Source organism: Pelobates fuscus, chromosome 8 (assembly GCF_036172605.1).
Source record: "Pelobates fuscus isolate aPelFus1 chromosome 8, aPelFus1.pri, whole genome shotgun sequence".
NCBI lineage: Eukaryota > Metazoa > Chordata > Amphibia > Anura > Pelobatidae > Pelobates > Pelobates fuscus.
The window spans coordinates 42,566,804-42,589,261 of NC_086324.1; the positions used below are offsets into that span (position 1 = coordinate 42,566,804).

A 22,458-nucleotide genomic window follows, 5' to 3' on the forward strand; every position below is an offset into this window, starting at 1 on the left:
GTAAATATGTTAGTAATCCCTTTAGATCTTTTCTGTGCAACATTCTAGCCAATGGGTGTTAATGGGTAGTAATTTATCTTATTGGTATATATATATATATATTTTTTTTTTTTACAGTCCGGTTGGTAGGGACCATAGGAGTCTGATACAATAAGATATTTAGATATAACTGACATCTGACTGCATCAAAATATTTTGTATTGCTGTACAAAACCGTTGTTCTACAGACTGTTCACAGAACACTTGTGTTTCGCGATAATTATAATTTATAGTTGGGTTAGTCTTATTTTATGTTGCTAAATGTGTTCTATCCCTGCATGGAGGATCCATCATCTATTTCTCAAAGCATGTGGGGTAATTATATTCGTATCTAGCAATAATACCTATGGGAAACATCAAACTGTATATATTGACAGCTACTGAACCTTTGCCAGCACGGTTACAGTGGTATATTATGACATTCAAAATCCAGTTAAAGGAACAGTTTACACAAAAAAAATACTGTTTTACATTTTACAAGGCTACTTAAAATCACCTATGTTATCAAACAACTATGGGGATTTATATGGTCATACTGTGTTAAGCCCACCACTACGTCACAGTACTCCAATCGGTGGGTCCTACACTAATGAAGTATTTAGGAAATTTGGCAGACTAGATGGTTCTCATCTGCCGTCAGAATCCATGTTTCTATGTTAATTTTAACATGGGGATTTACATTCTTACTGCAACACTTACTGCTTCCAGAGACTCTTCAATTTACGCTTTCCTGTGGTCACTTCCAAAGTGGCAGCCATAGTGGATGGGTGGGATGCTCAGCCCAATAGGAATCTGGTCTGAATTTCAAATCTACACTATATTATGACACTCAAACATAATATACGTTTAGAGAACAAGATTGCAAACTCCATGACTGTGATGCAAATATAAGGTGCCTTGATTCCCCTGGATATAATCTTCTGCCTCTGCTTGCATGTGATTAACTACAATAAGAGAGATTCTAAAAAGTATCATGTGTAGAGACACTTGTTATTACCACCAGCTCAATCATATCCAGTAATCAATATTTTCACCTTCAGCATTTTTCTTTCATTTCTACGATTCTGCTTTAATTCCTGCGATTATATGATGCTTTTATTTTATTCGAGAAGCTACAGAAATATAAATTGAATAAACAGAGATCTGGCTGTCATTGCTTGTACAATGAGAGTGGTATGCTGACTGAATACTTTTATATTACGTAAAGAAAAAGGCGGTTCTAAAATTGGAAGCAAAATGAAAGACCCCCAACTAGATCAACTGCTTTGATCTACACATTACACAAGCCGTATTACAAGCAGTAGCGTTAAGTATTTAGATTTTAGTTGTATCAACCTGCACAAAGACGGCATCCTCTACTACAATACCACAACAGTCAGTAATGATACAAATGCAGCCACAGTATAAAAAAGTAAATCTAAATAGGCTCTCAATCAATGTAGCTAGAACAATCTATAGAATAAACAATGGCTTGTTTAAAATAACTTTCCAATTCTACATAACCAGTTTCCTTTAAATGTAGGAATTATTGCTCACCGTTTCAATACTAAATGTATGCATACAGAGAATTCTTGGCACTGGACACAGGAAATTTCTAAATCTATTACAAAGGTATATTTAATATCAAATTCTGGAACTAGGTCTACCCATACCACCAGAACAATAAGAGCCATTAATATGAATGGCATTATAAATGAAAAACATTTTACATTTATTTAACCAATTGGCCAGGATATTATCAACAATGAGTTTAAATAAAAATCAGTGTCTCTTGTCTTTGTTACCAAGTATGGGAGACACACAGTGACGCAAAAACATTGCTTAACATCTGACACGGGGATAGATTATTCTGTCTTTTCTTTTTCGCTATATGATTTGGATTACAATTAATTAAATGTGATAGTGTTCCTTTAAATACTCGGGAGACTATTTAATCCATTTCCTCTGCTATCCGAAACAACTGGTTGGGAGAAAGGAAAAAAAAAAAATCAATACCCATTTGTGAATCTTGAGTATGCATTAAACAAGACACGTCTAACCATTTCATTTGCACTTGAAAGCAGCCATCTGTAGAAGCCAGCTTTGCCTAAGCAGATATGATTGCTAATAATGAAATATCCCTGTAGACTACAATGCCCACACAGAGCTATTCAGTGTATAGTTCACAGCGCTGGCATTAAATTAGTTATGCTGTGCTGGTGTTCTCCGCGTACAAGAATCAAACTTGAAGTGATCAATCTGATAACACAGAGCAAATAAGCTGTTCCTGGAACCGAAAAGCTACCCAGAGCCCAAAGCCATGTTAGGGGAGGAAATTAAATAAATAAGAAAGGGGGAAAAAAAAAAAAGACAGGTCTTTAATTTGTGATTAATCAAGATTTAAAGCCAGTCCAATTAATTGTTTTCAAGTGCTCTGCTTGAGGAGTACAAGTGATAGTGGTGTCTTCTCTTTGTGTTATGAAACAGTGTGTGTCAACTGATATAATGATGGATTGAATAGACGACGGGAGCGGTGATTAAAGCTCTTAATTGTGTGTTCCTCTTAACACCATATCGGAGAAGAAAAAATAGAAAGCAAAGGGAATCCCAGGTACATGGAAATCTAACCACTAGTGAGTCGATGCAGGATGGTGGGACCCCTCAAAGTACAGTAAATGAGAATCCCAAGACAATTATGACCAGAGTGGCTGCACTATTTAACATAACTTAAGGCAGAGATGGCCAAACGTTGGACCCTACATATCCCATAATGCTTTGTCTCCCTTAGAATGGAACACTAGCCTTCTGGATTGGGGCTATACTGCCATACTATGAAATGAGTTCATTTTAAGCAGCACTGACACCCACTGACAGATTACACATTTTATAGCACAACTTTCTACCTTTTCTTATAGCATTATATTATCTTGCAGCGTTAATATATAATTATTTTTTTAATCACAGGAATTTCATTAAGAAAGCACACAGAGCCTGCCAAAGATTACACTACAAACCATACACACTAGTCAGATGAGGTGGTATTCTATATCCTACAAACATTCATAAAATGATTGGATAAGATAATGTGTGCACATAATATGTTGCCATTGTAACTGATGGTTTGTTAAGGGGTAAGTTTTAAATGGAGACCAAATGACAAAGAAAATCAGTCTCTAGAACTTGGAACACGTGAAAGCACATTGCCCCACATTTATTACTACACAGCAAATTATGCTGCAGATACAATGTATAGAATAGAGGAATCCACTAACTATATATATATATATATATATATATATATAGAAAAATACAATGACTCTTACTCATGGTGGAGCGATGGACATAGATTTCTGTTTTTGTGCAGATTTCCTGTTGGACAAGGGCTTGTGTAGAGCATAGACACTCAATGATAAACACTACTACAGAAAACTTTGAGCCAACGTTTCACAAAATATTAACTAATGAAATCCAGGTATTGGCTAGAAAATCGATGGTTAATAATGGCATTGCAGAGATTTAGGAATTACACTGCCTTAATATGTTACACAATATTTTCTATCAATGTTCACAAACCTCCGTGTTTATGTTTGCATCGTTTGAACAGTCTCATAGGAGTGTAAAACAGCACCACAATAGGTTATTGGACTGCAACTCTCAATATGCTCAGCCTCCGAATGGCAGAGATTAATGAGAATTGCAGCCCAACAAGACAAACCCCACTACAATATATTACAATATTATTTAACTATACAAACCAGATGTGAAACTGTGTCGTTTAACCCAGAATATAAAAATGAACTACCTTACAGCTGCTCAATGTTCATTTAATATGCAGAGTGTATACAGTATGTGCAATTAACATCTCTGTAAACACACAAAGCTTGCCACCCAAACCTGGACAAACATTCAGGTAAAACGAAAACTAAAAGGAGTGTGTGGATTTAATCAGCACCTGCCCTCTAGTGTTCACAAAGTAGACACAAACGGCAGTGACTTTAGCTCCATTGAATGAGTGCAGAACTAGCAAGCAAAAAATTAAAAACTTGACAAAACTAAACTAAAGTAGCTGCTTTTGGATAAATCCTAATACACAGCATGAACTTCATAGCAAACTGACCACAGGCTACAAATATTCTGCCAGTTCTAAAAAGAGCACAACGTCTGGAGAAGCAGAGGATGCCTAATATAGACAAAGATTGTTGGAGCGGGACTCCACGTACTTTCTGATGCAATCTGTTTAAGCTTGTCAATGGTCATCAAGCATGGTATTTTATGACTGCCTGCTGTACAGAGCTACAGAATGGCAATTCTTCTGGGTTTGCACAAAAATAAAATAATTCATTGGATTTCTGAAACGTTATATAACTAGGGTTGGCAGCTCTAGATATCCAGAAAGCCCTGATCTCAGTCTACCCCAGGATTGAAAACCTGTTTGCTTAAAGGGTTAATAGCCAAAATCCTTCCAATTATGTGTTTAAAAAACAGTCTATCAGACATTTGCAAGTGTGCCTCTAAACAATGACACTCACACTCTACAGGAAGTGAAGATATCATTTTATTACTGAACAGCGCAGTAAGATGTTTGAGTCCAGCAATACGCAGAGGGAAGACAGAATTTTCTTTGCATTGTTTCTGTGTAATTAGCACCTTAATTGAACTCGAATGAGTGGCAGAGGAATGAGTACTACAATGCAAAACTGCATAAGAACACGCAATAATTACATTCAGCCATCAAACACCAACAGATTGAGTAGCGAGGTATAGGACATAATGTATGCAAGACAAAAGTTTTGCCACTTTAAAGAGGGAAGCATGCAGATACACATCAACAAAAATATTTGTAATAATTGAACATACCTAGCCATTTATTTACTCTACTGAACTAAAAAAATCCCCACCCCACGGAAAACCCCCCAAATATATACAGATATCGAAAGGGAATAATGAGAAAGCTGTTAACTGATTTATAAATAGAATCACTATATATATATAACACAGACATGTTAATGAACAAGTACCAAAAATTGTAGAACACTAACTTTTCCGCCCTTCAATTAAATTCAACACATTCACTTTAGAATTAATGAATGAGTCTACATATGCATGCATTGATAGATTTGTAGATATAAATGCACATGGTTTTCATTACATCATGCAATACCTGAACTCAAAGGTTTATTCACTAAATAGTGAAATTGGTTAACAGAAAGCCACATTTGCCCAAGGTATGCCAGAAAGGCAGAAACTGAAATTATGCAAAACTGCTTTATTGCTTATTTTGGCCTAAATTTAGCAAATTCTATATCCACACTGTTTAATCCCTGGATATGTTTAGAATTTATTGTAAGCCATTTTATATAAGAGACATAGGCATAAGAACATACATTTTCTATAAGTAAGCCAAACATCAAAATGTGTTTCCTGGTAATAGGACAATAATTCTCCACCGTCATGTTTGCACAACCTGCCAAGAGTTTGCAGTAAAGAGTCACCCTTGGGAGATGCCGGGGAGAAATCACAATGGTAGATGTCTTAGCACAGGGAAGGTGACATCCTGATTCCCTTGTCACCAGACTAGAGTCTCCATTGGGAGGAGTTGCCCTGAAACACAAGCAGTCAGAACTCACCTTGACAGCTGTTTCGGTGCCTTCTTCTTTGAAATCGTCAAATTTCATTACCTCTGCCATAATGAAACCCTTCTCAAAATCCGTGTGAATCTTCCCTGCAGCCTGAGGAGCCTTTGTCCCTTTCTGTCAAAAGGAAGAACGGCAGAAAATGAATTGTTGAGGAAGATGGATTACAGGAGGGGTGGTTCTGTCAGCTGATGTGAATCTGGACCTCGATGAAACTATCAAAGATCTGATAACGGGGAGGCTTTTTAAATCAGTTAACCATCAACACAAGGTGGTGTTTAAGGGAATTGTCTTTATTGTACACAATCACGAGAGAAGCATCGGGTGCATTACTATGTCTGAACATAACGTGCATCTTACACACAAGATGGACTCAGCATAGTGGGTCATGTACTCTCTGCTTAATTTCTGACTTAAACTTCTTCAAAGTGTTTGTTCTTATCTTTTTATAAAACTATACTTTTATAGATCTAAATGAGTATTTAATTACCAAAATCTACATGAATTCACACACAAACTGATCTCACATTTAGGATCCACATATCACTATTATTGGGGGCTAGACAACCCATGTCAAACCAATTTGTTACTTAAGCCCATGGCACTCAAAGGGTTAAATTAATAAAAATAAATAAATAAATAAAAAGAGTAAAGAAAACATTAAGTTAAAAGATCAGAAACCATGTATTTCTCTGGAGAAATTTAGAGGTGTAACTTTGTTACCGGTCATATTTTTTTAGCCCTTTTTAATGTATTAGAATTTTAAGACAGACTTCTCTTCTAATGTGGAACAATACTTTTCATATAAAGCATTTTAATGGTTTTTTTAAATTGTATTTATTTATTTTTTACATTAGATCCATATTCAAGATAACAATGAATGATGGATTAAACATTGAATGCGTGAATTAAAAATATCTGACCGTCTCTAATAAATATTTCAGTAAAAATATTTTATCCAGGAAAGAACGGATTGTCCCTTCTTTTTCCAAGTTGAAATCTGATGGGACAGGGTAGAATATCCAAGTTCTAAGCACTTTGAGAAATAAGAGTGATCTGATGCTGCTTAATAAAGCGTGTAAATCTGCTGAGAAACCAGACATGGTAAAGCGCAGTTTTTACAATAAAAGATATATTGGCCTAATGGCAATTCACTGATGCTTACCTGACTAAATACTGTATCTGCACATTAGACCCAAGCTACATGCAATCAGTCTTCGCATAAACCAGCCTTCATTTTTGCAAGCAGAAACTTAGCCATCATTCTTACTAAAGCGGTTTATTCTAAAAGTCAATTGCCTCTTCTGTGGCCCACAGTTTAACCATCTTGTGGAAAATGATCGACATACAAGAAAGACTACTATATTGAGAAACTGTTTGTGGGTATGGTTTCTTTACTATTTTAAACAATATTTATCGATATAAATCTGTGTAATACATACTCACACAGAAGTGCACATTTGACCTTGTTGTTATATTGTGCAATATATATATATATATATATATAAAAAATGAAAAAAGATATACAAGAAAAAAAAAATTGATCTATGCACGTGACTAGTTATTTATATTCTGTGACTAGCACACCTTTCCATTTCACTATATTTTTTAACATGTGTATCATAAAGCTGTTGTGCATAGAGGCATATATATATGCATATGCAAAAAATGTACGTATCGTTAGTGTGACCTATGGCCTTGTCACTGCTAAGGAGTCATGCATACATTTATAAGTCCCCTCCTGCAGCACCAAAACAATTTAATCTCTGTTGTTTTGCTCAGGAAATTGTATTACTTTGATGGAAATCAAAGGACTGCTGAAGTCTTTGTATGTTCTTGTAATAATTATATATTTTGTAATACATAATTTGTAGCTACGTTCTCGCTTCAATGTATGTGAGAATAATAGAAGCCATCACAGAGGGTATTTCCATTTAAAAGCAAACCATTTCACTTCTCATTGTCCTTTGGGAACAAATTAATCGGTCGCCACGGGCACAATCAGTGAATATCAATATTTTAAACCCATATCATCGTGGTTTTTATTAGTGTCTGGATGGTATGTATAGCATTATCAGAACAAAGTCTACCTCTTAAATTATAAACCACTTAAAGAGATGAATTATTACACACTGACTTTACGTTTTGGAGACCAGCTGTGTATCTGCAAGGAGTGTAATGATGTTATACGGCTTTTATAGCTGCGAATGGAGCCCAGGCAAAGAAAAGGGAAGAAAAAAAAAAAAAAAAAGGAAAAAGAAGGAGGAAGAGGGAACACCTACAATCTAAACAAAGTTACTGAATACAGAATATAGAGCAACATCAATTTCACTGGAGAAGAAACCCGGTCACACAGATTAACCAAGTACAATGCTGGTGTTTCTTATCTCTGACCGCAGGAGGAGGGTAGCTAGATTCTACAGGATGAAGAAATGCAGACGATGTAATAGGCAGAATCAATTGTTACCTGCCTCAATCAATGCAGCACCACTTTCACTGTTCAGCAGCTCTCAAATAATTAAAGTTATCCTGGACAAAAAAGCTCATCTGTAATGACTAGCTAACCTCCGCCGTGACGAACTACAAAGTGGCTGATATCAATCTGAATTCAGTAGTGGGGAACTGGATGGCGCTGATGATGAATGAGTAGCAGTCTTACCTTGATGGTCCACGCGCGCACTTCATCGGGGCCTGCGGTGAAGAAGTATTCAAGCTGAAGTGCAGCATATCCAGTTTTAATAATCTTGGATAAGACGCTGAAACAAGAAAGCAACTAATCAGTTTACAGCACGAGAGGGATGGGCTTAAGGAAGGAAAAAAAAAAGCATATTCAATAACCACCACTTGCTAATAATCAGATACTAAGCAAGCAACTCAATGTATATGTGTGATGGTTAAGAGCTGGCTCTCCAGCTACTGTAACTACATTTCATATGACGCCCTGCTTCTTACAGAGAAATGTATAGTGCACAACAGCTGGAGTGTCAAAGGTTAGCTGTCACTGACAGAGTGAACAGTCGTGCCTTGTCTTAACCCTACAAACACCAGAGTAAACCTTGTGCTTTGTTAAACAGCTTAGGGTTTTCTAATGAGTTATCAGTTAGATATTAAACACTGAATAAGCAATAAAAGAGAACGCTGTGCTTCTCACCTTAATAAAGAGAATATTTGGTTTTATTATCCATATCTGGCACTTGCCAGACTCCTATTCGTAACTCTAATGTTGTAACCAATTGCCATTTCAGCGGTTAATGATCTGCAACACCCATGATCCTGAGCCACCTACTAATGACATAGTGTAGGATGATAGGAGTTGTACTTATGGCTTCCAATTGCCCACATACGGTTCAAGGTGGCCTGTTATAATTAATAAAATATCCAAACATAATATAACTAAACAAGCAAGCCACATAACAAAATATTTTCTCGGGGTGCTGACCGATTAAAACCCCTCTCTGTCTGTGCACCCCCCTCCCCCAAAAAAGTAATAAAAAAAAAATAATAAAAATGGCACACACACACACACACACACACACAAAAATACACCTATGCTATAATTAAAAACACTGTGTAGAGATGACAGATGACAGTTAAAAACTTAATTTAAAATAAATCTTTTCAACTCTGTCTCATGCTAAAGAAAGGAGAAGATTCCCTCTTTATAATGGTAATTACTCTGTCATTTATTATTCTATCAGTGCAAGCAATTAAATTACAGCAAGGAAATAGTTGATAATAAAGTGTAGGGAAAATGAATGCTAATTAACCTTTGTGTCGCTTTCTCTTCCAGATACTTCTGCTTCTCTTCATCAGTCATGTCTTGCAGGTTGAGTTCTAAGGCTCCACTAAAAGGTATGACCAAGGCACCCGGGTCATGTCTGTCCACCCACTCTTTAATTTTTATCAACCTGTAGACAAAAGAGGGCACAACATTATCTTGTAGTGCATGCATGACTGTGCCACATTCATTATTATCAAGTAGCACATACATATTCATAAGAGTTACACAGTTTTATGATGCCACCTTTTTGTGTATAGCTTTCCAAGGTCAGAGCATTAACAGGCAATGATTGCTTCAGGTGTACGCCGGTAATATTTCAAGTCTTCTCTGCATTTACCTTGGACATCTTGTCTGTTGGGAGCGTTTAGTAAAGTGAGGGTGTAATGGGAAAAGAAAAAGGGGGGGGGCGGAATACTAGATTGGGATGGAAAGAGGCTACCTAGTCTTACAGAAGTAAAGAAAACGCAATAAAAATAATAATAAAAAAGGTTAAAATTAATTTAACCCCTTTAATCCAGGTAAAGTAACTACACAGACAACAACCCCTTGCATAAGCAATTGTCACAGTATTAATAATGTGCCACTAAATTAACATTATATGCTGGCCTTTAATGACACTGTGTTCATTTGACTGTATTCTTGCTCCTGTCTATTAAACAAATGATTAAAAAAAACAAAAAAAAAACAACAACAATATTTTGTAGTTTAGTCATGTTTAAATGTATTTATTACGCAGAGCCTGCTACAGATTTAATGATTCTAGACACCAGCACCATTGCTGGTATTCAAATTTACAATTTGCATTAATCACTTGCTGTTCAATAATTAAAAAAAAAAAACACCCATATCCGTTATTTCTACTTGGTCATTGCATTATAATTATTTGTTTTAATTGAGCAACAAATAATGGCAAACAGTAGGATTTTGGGAGAGGCTGGGAATGACCCAGCTGTCATGGTCCATGTTGGTATCAATGACAAAGTAAAAGAAAGATTCCAGGGAATTAGGTGGCAAACTTAAGAAAAGGACCTCCAAGGTAATATCTCAGTACCTGTGCCATGTGCTACAGTTGAAAGGCAGCGGGAGATTAGAGAGGTCAATGCGTGGCTGAAGTTTTGGTGTAGGAAGGAAGGTTTTGTTTTTTTAGAGCACTGGGCTGACTTGGGTTTGCGCTTGGGTACAACCTTTATAGCAGTGATGGGTTGCACCTGAACGGGAGAGAGTCTGCAGTGCTGGGGGATCGGATGGCTAAAAGGTTGGTGGAGAATTTAAACTAATAGTAGGGGGAGGATGGTCATAGCAATCTACAAATTGGAGATAGGACAGAAAGGAGATTGGGGGGGGGGGGGGAGGGGGGGACAAGCTCAGAACAGAGAAGGTATGTAATGTTGATAGTTTACAAAACGTACGAGTGACTCGTGATCATATTAAATGTATGCTTACTAATGCAAGAAGCCTAAACAACTAAATGGGGAAACTAGAGGCAATAGCATACACTAAACAATATGACATAATAGGCATAACTGAAACATGGTGGGATGAGACACGACTGGGCAGTTAACTTAAATGGATGCAAACTATTTAGGAATGACAGAAAAAAACAGGAAAGTTGGTGGGGTATGTTTGTATGTCAACCATGAGTTAAAGCCAAATCTTAAGCAAGTGGAATGTGATAAGGAAGATGTAGAAGCTTTGTGTGTAAATATCTGCTTGGGGCAAAAGAAGGGAAATCAACTACTGGTTGGGATATGTTATAAACCACCTAATATTAATATTGATGAGGAACAACAGCTGTTAGAGCAAATTGAAAAAAAGCTGCAAATCTGGGTAACATGTTAATTATTGGAGATTTTAATTACCCAGACATAAATTGGGACAGAGGGACTAGTAGTTCAGCAAAGGGAATGATGTTTTTGAACTTGTTAAATGACACCTTCATGTCACAACTTGTACAAGCACCAACTAGAATAGACATTGTCTGGACCTGGTTCTAACAAACAACATTGATGTTTTGACCATCATTCAAGTAGGTGAGCACTTGGGAAATAGTGATCACAATATAGTGTCCTTTGAAACAAACTTAAAAAAACAAAAGCATATGGGGTATACTAAAACATAGACCAATTTCTATAAGTTATGGGGAGCGTTACAATATATTGACTGGCATTAACTCTTTAGTGAAAAGAACAGGGAGGATAAATGAAACATCTTCCAACAAATATTAGAAAGGTACATTTCTCAGTATGTACCATTGGGTAATAAATATAAAAGAAACAAATTGAAACCAAATGTGGCTTAGTAGAGAAGTAAAACAAGAGATTTAAATTTAGAAAAGGGCATTTAAAGCATTTAAATCGGACAAATCAGAGGCATCCTATAAAATATATAAAGAAGCCAATAATGTGTGCAAAACAGTGATTCAATTAACTTCAAAATGAAAACATGATGGCCAAAGAGGGCAAAACCAACCCCAAAGCATTTGTTAAGGACAAAAATTCAAAAAAATAAAAATAAAAAAAATTAAAGTGTAGGTACACTAAAAACTGGGATGGGGGTGTTAGTTAATGAAGACCAGGAAAAGGCAGAAATTTTAAATAATTATTTCTCCTCTATATATTAAGGAAGCACTCATGGCAATAGATTTGCAAATGATTCCTGCTAAAAAGTTGCAGAAAAATTTTAATTGTTTAACTCAAGGTGCTGCAGCAACTAAAGAAAGTTAATATAAACAAAACTCCAGGGCCTGACGGTATTCATCCATGAGTACTTAAGGAACTAATTGTAGGAAAAAGTGAACCTCTATTTTTAATCTTTCAAGATTTTTTTCTTTCAGGAAGTGTGCAGGAGGATTGGAGGGAGGCAGATGTGGTTCCTATATTCAAAAAATGGTTTTAAAATCCTTGCCTGGAAATTATAGACCTGCGAACTTAACTTCTGTGGCTGAAAAAGTATTTGAAAGGTTATTAAGGAATAATATTCAAGAATTCCTTGAGAAGAACATGGTTATCAGCAAAAATCAGCATGGTTTTATAAAGCACAGGTCACGTCTAACTAACTTGATTGCATTCTACGAAGAAGTAAGAAGAAGTGCAGATTAGGGTGTTGCAGTGGATGTGATCGATTTGTATTTTTCCAAAGCCTTTGTTACAGTTTCACACAATAGATTAGTGTTCAAACTCAAAGAAATCGGTTTAGATGAAAATCCTTGTTCTTGGGTAGAACATTGGCTTAAAAATAGAGTACAAAGAGTTGTCATTAACAGTAAATTTTCAAGCTGGACAGAGGTGGCAAGTGGTGTCCCTCAGGGTTCTGTTCTGGGACCCCTTCTATTTAACATGTTTATAAATGATCTTGAAAAAAGCATTGAAAGTCATGTTTCAGTGTTTGCAGATGACACAAAACTCTGTAAAGTAATACAATGTGAGCAAGATATAACTTTGCCGCAGAGTGATTTAGATTGACTGGTGGACTAGGCACTCAAATGGCAGAATAAATTTAATGTTGAAAAATGCAAAGTTATGCACTTCGGCGTAAAGACTGCACAAGCAATGTATACCCTTAATGGAAGCGAATTAGAGATAACACATGAAAAGGACTTGGGAATTGTTATAGACAACAAATTATGCAACAATGTGCAATGTCAATCAGCAGTGGCTAAGACCAGTAAGGTATTGTCATACATGAAAAAGGGCATTCATTCTCGGGATAAGAATATCATTTTGCACCTTTATAAATCACTGGTTAGACCACATCTTGAATATGCTGTGCAATTTTGGGCACCTGTTCTAAAGAAGGATATTATGGCACTAGAAAAAGTGCAGAGGCGGGCTACAAAATTAATAAAAGGAACATATCAGCTAGGAAGAAAGGGTAACAATTTAAACCTCTTTAGTTTAGAAAAAAACGTTGCCTCATAGGGGATATGATAACATTATACAAATATATCCGGGGCCAATACAAACCATTGTGTGGAAATCTAGTCACAAACCGGCCTTTACATAGGAAACGAGGTCATGCGTTTAGACTGGAAAAAATAAGATTTTGTCTAAGGCAAAGAAAAGTCTTTTTTACTGTAAGAACAATAAGGATGTGGAATTCTCTGCCTGAAGAAGAGTCCACACAGATGTTCAAACAGTAACTAGATACATACTTACAAAAACAGAATATTCAAGGATATCATTTTTCAATGTAGGGTAATAGCTTCTTGATCCAAAGATTACTCTGACTGCCATTCTTGGATCAAGAAGGAATATTTTTCCTAGTTTGTTGCAAAATTGGAAGTGCTTCAAACTGGGTTTGTTTTGCCTTCTTTTCGATCAACAGCAAAAAACAAATGCGAGGAAGGCTGAACTTGATGGTTTAAAGTCTCATAGCTATTTAGCTATGTAGTAGTATTCAGAAGTTTTACAACCAATATGCTCACAGGTTGGTACTATTGTAAAATTATCTCTATAGAGTAGATTTCTGGGGCAGAGGACTAAGAGTGGGTCAAAACTGAAGAGATTATTGCTAGGTTCCTAAATTGGAAAATTGGCTATTCCAATGTCTTCATTATTGAAATTGATAGCCATTAATCAGATACCATGATACATACATGTTAACTTTATGATGTAAATGTTTACCATAGCCCACCTCTTCTTGAACCACAACTGTGATAAACTACATATCCCATCATGCACCACCCGTTACAGACTACATATCCCATCATGCACCACCCCTGTTACAGACACTCCATTTCGCACCACCCCTGCGGCAGACTACATACCCATCATGCACCACTGCTGTTACAGACTACATATCCCATCATGCACCACCGCTGTTACAGACTACATATTCCATCATGCACCACTGCTGTTACAGACTACATATCCCATCATGCACCACTGCTGTTACAGACTACATATTCCATCATGCAAGTTTTGAGACTTAAAAAGCATAAAATACTTCACTGTGATTAAATTTTGCAGAAATTATTTACTGAATTTACAGTGAATAAACTCTTACAAGCGCCTATCGTTTCTTTATCAGATTCAAAAGTAATCTTTACATGAAGTCAAAATGGTAAAATAGCAACTTGTACAAATATCACATCAGGGGCAACGCAGTGTGACAAAATGGCCAGGGACTAAAGACAAAGGGCATACTTAATGGTGTCTTCTAAAACCACAACTTACACTATGCCCTAGCCTAGGCCTAACCCTAAACCCTAAATCCCATCATGACACCAAATCTTTAAAGAATTCATAGTATTATTAAAAACCTTTATTTATTCACACCTGCTGTATTTACCCCAAGCTTTGCTGTATTAAGTCTGCACAGCATTGAACTTGTTTCATGTCTGTCACAGACTGTATCACATGGGGAAAAACCCTGCCTGTCTGGATGTAGCAAAGCATTGACAAGTAAGCGATATTGAAAAAAAAAAGTTTATTTTAATTTTCCTATCTACTATTACAAACACAGCCACAGCTGCAATGCACATTCTTTTTATTTTGGACAGAAGTACTGAATATTTTATTTTTTTAAATACCCTACATTTCATTACATTTGTAACAAGAGCAAGTCTTTATTCTGTCTCTCGTCTCCGGTCAGTGACTGGATGTAACTTCAGTCCAAGACTTGACAAGGCCTGCAAAGACCAAATATCACTGAACACCATCCATATCAGAACTCAGCCCAACTGTAAAACAAAACGTTATAAAACACAATCCCAGTCCTTTATCAACCTCCTCTGACCTCATAAGTTGGATTCCACCAACCAAGATTGACCCATTAATTGTTTTATCTACACATTTGCCCATAGTCTTTGGAGTTAAACAAGGAAAAATAAAATATTTTATCAGAATAGGATTCAAGTCTATTCTAGATCTAGTCTCCATAACATGACTATGGAATACTAACAGGCTTCATGGAAAAGACTCCTCTTACAGATTTCTGGAAACCTTGGATAGCATTAAAAAGTGTATTGTTAAAAAAGGAATTAATGTACCTCTATTTCCAAAATATACATGTATATCTTCACTTCTAATACTATTTGTTCCCTTTAATCTAGAAGATGTATATTTTTTGCAGCTTTCAGAATAGTACCTTCCACTACCAGCTCAAAAGATAAACAAACAAAAGACCTTTAAATATACTACTTGTAATGTGGGAGCCTTGTAAGTTACGTATTCTGAATGATATCATGATGACTAGTTCATCACAAGCTTAGCCACTGGAGGTTAATGAAATAATACATAACTTGCGTCCAGGAAAAGCTCGGATTTCTACTAAAGAAAACAGACATTTGCATACATTATCCAAAATGGAATTCTCTCTTCGTATATATCATTTGTAATGATAATTGCAGAACAAGGTTTAAAAGCTGCAGTTAATGTTAATGTTTACCCAACACATATAATTTAGCTTCATGGTCAAAAGAATTCATATGACATTATCCATTTCTCAGCCATGTTTTTCAGATAACAATGAAAACAGTGACCTGTTAATGCACAATATATTGATTGTAGACATGTCATTGGATAATGAAAGCTTATTAATCTGGCAGGGTGAACGTTACATGTACAAACCTCTATCATTTAGGGAACATCACAACTGATGGTACTCATCAACTAACAAGACAGGCATTTGAATGTTGAAACGTTTCCATTAATATCAGCTATGGTGAAATTAAAAAAAATAATATTTTGGCATAAACTAACCTGTAGAGTCTAAGGCAGGCAAGATCCAAAACTTGTGTTCAGTTTTTTCTGCCCAGTAAATTTTATATTACACTATCCATCTGTTATTTAAATGGGAAGAATTTTTTTTTTCTTCTTCTAAAATGTACAGATCACCATACAGTCTGGAGACGCTAATCTCCCGCAGAACTGGGACATATATGTATGGCCTGCCCAAGAATTGTGGGATAAATGTCAGAATTGCAGCTACCACTTTCTTAAAGGGACACTATAGGCACCCAGATCCCTTCAGCCCATTGAAGTAGTCTGGGTGCAAACTCCCATCACTCTTAACCCTGAGCATGTAATTATTCTAAACTGCAAAAATTACCTGCAAGGGTTAACTCCTCCTCTAGTGGCTGTCTACCAGACAGCCACTAGAGGGTCTTTCAGCTGCTTAGACTACTTTTGGTCGTCTAAACTACGCTGGGCGTCCTCGCGCTATGCACGAGGTCTTCCAGCGTCACCAGAATCCCTATAGGAAAGCATTGAATAATGCTTTCCTATGGGGAGATCCTAATGCAAGCTCGGTCCATTGGAGCGCATGCGCATTATGTCTTCCCTGCCAGCTGACGGCGGGGGAGGAGCGTGGGCGGGGCTGAGCCAGCACTGAGGGACATTGGCGCTGGACCCAGGTAAGTGACAGAAGGGGGGGGGGGGGAGGGGGAGACTATAGTGCCAGGAAAAGGAGTTTGTTTTCCTGGCACTACAGTTTCCCTTTAATGACTGCAGCTGAAATAGCAGCAGCAGGGGACAGCTTGCACGAATACATGGTGCACAAGTTTAAGGGGGCGGGGGGGACGAGGGGGGGGAAGAGTGTGTGGAAAAAAACAAAACACATTGTTTTATTGGAGTTAGGATTTTTCATTGATGCAGGATCAGAATCACAGCAAGTTTAAGTGGATCTGCATTATAAAGGCCAGGGAATATCTTTAACAGCTATAAATGTTACCGTAAAAATATATTCACAAAAAAGAAAATTAGAAAAAGTGATTTCTAATATATATATATTTACACATAGATATAACTCTAATCAAATGTAACAGATTATTTTTAATGGAGTAGGCGAGGCATAAATGGCTAATGAGAGAGTTTATGGTAATAATATTAGTAAGCCTGACCATATAGGGAGGAGAAACATATTAGACAAAATGAAGAGCTGCTACGATCCCCTACCCCCATTAGTGTCAGTGAGAGCTAGTCCAGGCTCTCTGGAGAAGGAAGGGATTATTGCATATGAATATGTGATATTCATTATCTTGGGCCCTCTAATCCCCCAGATTTAAAACAGGATTGTTACAGTTATTGTTAGATGAGTACTTGCAAATTACAGCTGGAGGACATTTGAATAGTAAGCGTAAATGGCACCTCGTGGGGAATAAAATATACCCACAAGTTCATCAGCGGTCATGTCAAAGACAGCAGCAGGTGATGGTGGCTATTAAGAGATTAAATGTAGACCCGGAAATTTTTTTTAACCATTTTCACTAATGTTTTTGTATGATAGTTATGTGTTATTAGGGTTCTAGATTATGTACGTGTTCTGTACCACCTCAATGTGGGTGATTCTGGCAATTCTTAATATGCTAAGCACGTTCTAAGCAGAGGAAAGAAATGTGAGCTCTTGTGCCACAAAACATCACAGGAGCTGCAGTTGTGCAGCAGCTAAAATACTACTCGTTATCATCATGATCATCAGTGACTATTGCTGAGCAATTGGGTTATATTTGATTTATTCCCCATTGGATGTGTTGCAGATGCCATTTAGAGGGACACTTCAAGCACCATAACAACTATAGCTTAAAACGGAATCCCTCTTGTTTTATCTAAACCATTCTGAAGTGTTGGAGTTATCCCCTGGGCACCCCAAAACCAGCCCTTTATCGTCTATCATCAAAGCAAAAATCACTTCCTCATTTTCCATCTAAGTTTCTGAATGGTTTCAGCACTCGTTGCTTGCTCAAGCCATTTTCTATTAGTAATAGACTGCTAAGGTACTGAATGATTGAGATGTGCCCAATTGATGCAACTTTCAAATGTGGTCAAATAAACATGACAACACAAAAAAAATATTGTAAGTTGTAGCAGAGCATGGGCTGGCATACTACATGAGCCACACTCCAATATATCAGCCGTCTCTTAACTCTTCAAACTGTTTCAGTATTTGCATCGGATTTATAATTTGCCTGGCTTCCAAAAAGGAGGTCCTACAACCGGGTGCCTCTATTAATAATCTGTCAATCACGGTTATTAGATCTGTCCTTTGCACTTGGCGGTCCGCACAGAGAAGGGGGAATGTAGAAGGGGGAATATTAGAAAATAGGAGAGATTTATGTTTAAGTTTTTGGCCAATTTGTGGTACAATATTACATTTGTTGGATATTGTCATCTTTTGCTCATTTTGTTAGTTTCCAAAGTGTCATTTTTGAACATACACCATTTAAAAAGAAACATTTTTAGCGACGCAATGGATTTACAATTTTTTTCCTCCAATTTTCCGAACAGAAAAGTCTTCTGTTTCACTCCTCTTTTCCACTAATGTAAATTTGGCGATCTTCTGGAATGCGAATTCCTGCAAACACTGGCAGACTTTATTATGCAGAAAACAGGCACTTTTTAGATCCAATTTATAAATACGATTAAAATAATGATGGGATTTAACTTCAACGTTTCAGAACACTATAATGAATACCCACAATGTTTGCCTTGGCTTTGTCTGATTTATTGAACAATTTGCTAAATCTTTAATAAAAGTTCAAAAGAAAACTGAGCATCTCATGAATCAAACCCAAAAAAGGGTAACAAAAGTCATAGGTGACTTAATTTCCATAGGAGTTTAAATTTCCATTTAATCAGTGCAAACACACAGGTATGAAGAGACTAGCTTAAACCTTCATTGATAGCAACACATAAAAGGTTACATTCTTGGAAGAAATAGTGCAGAAAATTAAATTCCATTCACTCATTCATAAATTTTACATAGTTACATATTATATCATATATATATATATATATATATATATATATTTATATATATATTAAAATTAATAATAAAACAACAAGTAAAATGGCTCATGCAGTATATGGCGAAAGCCTTTAATACAGCAGATTCACCAATATTTAGAAAAGGATAATAGCATTGCATTCAAATCTTGGATTGCTAAACCATGGCATACGAAGGGTTGAGAAGAGCATCCCTGTTCAAACGGCTAGATTGTATTTATTCAGGGGGCTTGTAAGCATGAAAGGGTTACTTTTTATACATGGCCAGCAAGCGGAGTGCTGTCATTTTAACAGTATTGCTGTTGAGTCCTCTGAGATATTATTTGCATTCTTCGGGTCCTCTATTGTGAAATTCAGATGAATAAAGACTTACAAATCATTTCTGTGCCGCCATGGAGAGACTGGGAGCCAGTGAATACTCTCTATTGTACCTTTACTATAATTGGCAAAAAAAAAAAAAAACTGACAGTGTAGAGAGCCACAAGCTTAATAACAAAGGAGAATATCTTAAAGTGTTGACAGCTGATCTTCACAATGCAGACACGAGGCTGCTACATTCTAGCAGTAAATGAGCACAGGGGTGTAAAGGTTTCCGAAGTGACTGCCATCAGACCTGCTATTTTCTTACTGACGAATAAGATGGTAAAATAAAGTGCACTGTAAGGCGTTCACAGCCAATAATGTTCTGTATAACAGACGCTATTACAAGGAAGTGACAAAACACACAACAACGATCGTGTATGGTGATGTACAGCAGATTAGTGGGAATCTCCGTAAACCTTTTCGGAGATATAGCATGAGGCCCTACTCAACCAATGATGTCATTTGAGAGATCTGCTTTTTTTTTCCAAGAGTTTTTGAGTGTAGGTTATATTGCACGGTGCATGATACATTTATTCTAGAAGGATATTTAAATGCTAGTTCCATTCGTTATGGATACAATAAAATTGAAAAAAAATTAAAATGTGTGTAAACTACACATAAATGGACAAACTTGGTGCAATTTTTAAAGTGTCGAAATGAAAAGTGTACAAGCCTCAGGGATATCTTATGACATGTTTAAATCTGGCCTCTAAAATAGAGTCCAGTGACTGATAAATTACACACCATATTAAAGATTGTAAGCTCACGGGCAATCTAACCAAGCACTTTGTATAAAAGAGCGTCAATGTTTAGAGCTCAGCTTACAGGCAGGGCCCCTCTTTACCGTATTGATCTGTGCATATTGTGGTTTCTCCCCCCCACAATTTTACAGGACTGTGGAATATGTTGGCATTTTCTAAATGCCAGTAAAATTAATAATGCAGTATTTTTCAAAGCTGTATTGCTATGATGGAATTATTCAGTCATTGGTTCTTATGATGTTAACTTCTATATAGTGAGGAGTTGCTCCACCAAGGTATACTGGCACATGTGCGATGACAAGAAGAATGCCTTGCTGAACCTTCCAGTTCACTTTGTCTTAGAATACGGTGTATATGCAGTAAGTCTAATGAAGAAGGATTTGGCCTGATTAATCTTACAAAAACCATCATCATGTCCGCTTTGAATGGACATCCAGCCTTTTGCTTTTATGTGGCTAAGAGGACATTCAGCTCCCCCTCACCCTTCTTTTTAAAACAGCTTTCAAGTGTTAAATAAAAAAAATAACACTTCCCTAGCACCCAACCGCCATCACCTGAGTTTGTGGCAACATAATAAAGTTTCACTTCCTCCTTTGCTGAAAGCAGCAAATTTAAACCGCCACATGTTAAAGGAGCGACTGTTTGCCGGGGACACCTCTCAAACTCATAACATCATAACCACAATAAAGTCTTCCTCTAAGTGAACAACAACGGACAGAGACAAACTTTCTGTCTGAGATAACTGGGTAAATCAAACAATGAAATGAACTGAGAGACTTAAGTAATGTGTAAAAAACAAAATATCTATGAGCTGTAGCAGGCCCATAGACCGTCTAAAAATTGTAAAAATAATTTTAAAAAAATGAATGCATTCTTAAAAAGATAGCGAAGCAGGGTGGGGTTTAGCATTAGAGAAAGATAAGTCGGGCAAACAGCACTATGTACTCAAAACAGGAAGTGGTGGAGAAGTAATCATGATTTTATGTAATCTTGTTGGAGAAATAGATGGATTTGAAAATATTCCTCAGGTGCAAATGGCATGACCTCATAGAATTTAAACCACAGCATAACAACCTGGACACAGATCTTGGTTAGGTGGACAAATGTAAGGACCTTCCCCGCACCCTCCTACTATTAGCTGTAGCAAATCTGCTAAACATTTATAACAAAATACTGGTCACATGTAGATTACCGTATATACTCGAGTATAAGACGAGTTTTTCACCACATTTTTTGTGCTGAAAAACCCCAACTCGTCTTATACTCGAGTCACTGTCTGTATTATGGCAATTTACATTGCCATAATACAGACTGGGGGCTGTGGGGGCTGCAGAGCGTTTACTTACCTCTCCTGCAGCTCCTGTCAGCTCCCTTCTCCTCTGCGCCGGTCCATTCAGCACCTCTGCCAGCTCCCAGTGTAAGTCTCGAGAGAGCCGCGGGGTCATAGTGCGGCTCTCGCGAGACTTACACTGTGAGCTGACAGGGGAGCTGACCGGACCGGCGTGGAGGAGAAGGGAGCTGACAGGAGCTGCAGGAGAGGTAAGTGCTCCCTGCCAGCCCCCCTCTTCCCCCCACTGAACTACCAATGCCACTGGACCACCAGGGAGTGAGAGCCCCCCTCCCTGGCCAGCTAGGAAGCAGGGAGGGGGGACGAAAAAATAAATATATATAAATAATAATAATACTAAAAAAATAATAAAATAAAAAATAATAAAAAAATATTAATGAAACAAAAAAACAATATTAAAATAATTACAAAATAACCCCCCCACCAAGGCGCTGCATCACACACACTGCATTCATTATATACACACACTGTAAATAAATATTCAATTAATATAATTTTTTTTAGGATCGAATTTTATTTAGAAATTTACCAGTAGCTGCTGCATTTCCCACCCTAGTCTTATACTCGAGTCAATAAGTTTTCCCAGTTTTTTTGGGTAAAATTAGGGGCCTCGGCTTATATTCGGGTCGGGTTATACTCGAGTATATACGGTATATGCTTTACTATGTGAGAATGGTACAGCATCGTTAATATAGTCAAGTGATTTAGTTTTCTTTTAGAAACAAAAACAACCACACAGGAACTCTGATACTTAAAACATGTAATTGGCTGTGCAAATATCACTAATGGCCAAATTAATGATGAACATTCTGTCTTGAAGAATCACTCAATT

The 22,458-nt window shown here is 36.9% G+C and overlaps 1 protein-coding gene across 2 annotated transcripts in view; it reads right to left on the reverse strand.

The window, feature by feature from the left end:
- OLA1 (Obg like ATPase 1) overlaps positions 1-22,458 on the reverse strand; it is a 144,022-nt gene that overhangs the window by 1,658 nt on the left and 119,906 nt on the right. For both annotated transcript variants that reach the window (XM_063429743.1, XM_063429742.1), the window contains exons 8-10: positions 9,419-9,559; positions 8,311-8,407; positions 5,646-5,768 (exon numbers count right to left, since the gene is read on the reverse strand). In XM_063429743.1, the coding sequence (XP_063285813.1) occupies positions 5,646-5,768; positions 8,311-8,407; positions 9,419-9,559 (361 nt within the window). The remainder of the gene's footprint in view (positions 1-5,645; positions 5,769-8,310; positions 8,408-9,418; positions 9,560-22,458) is intronic.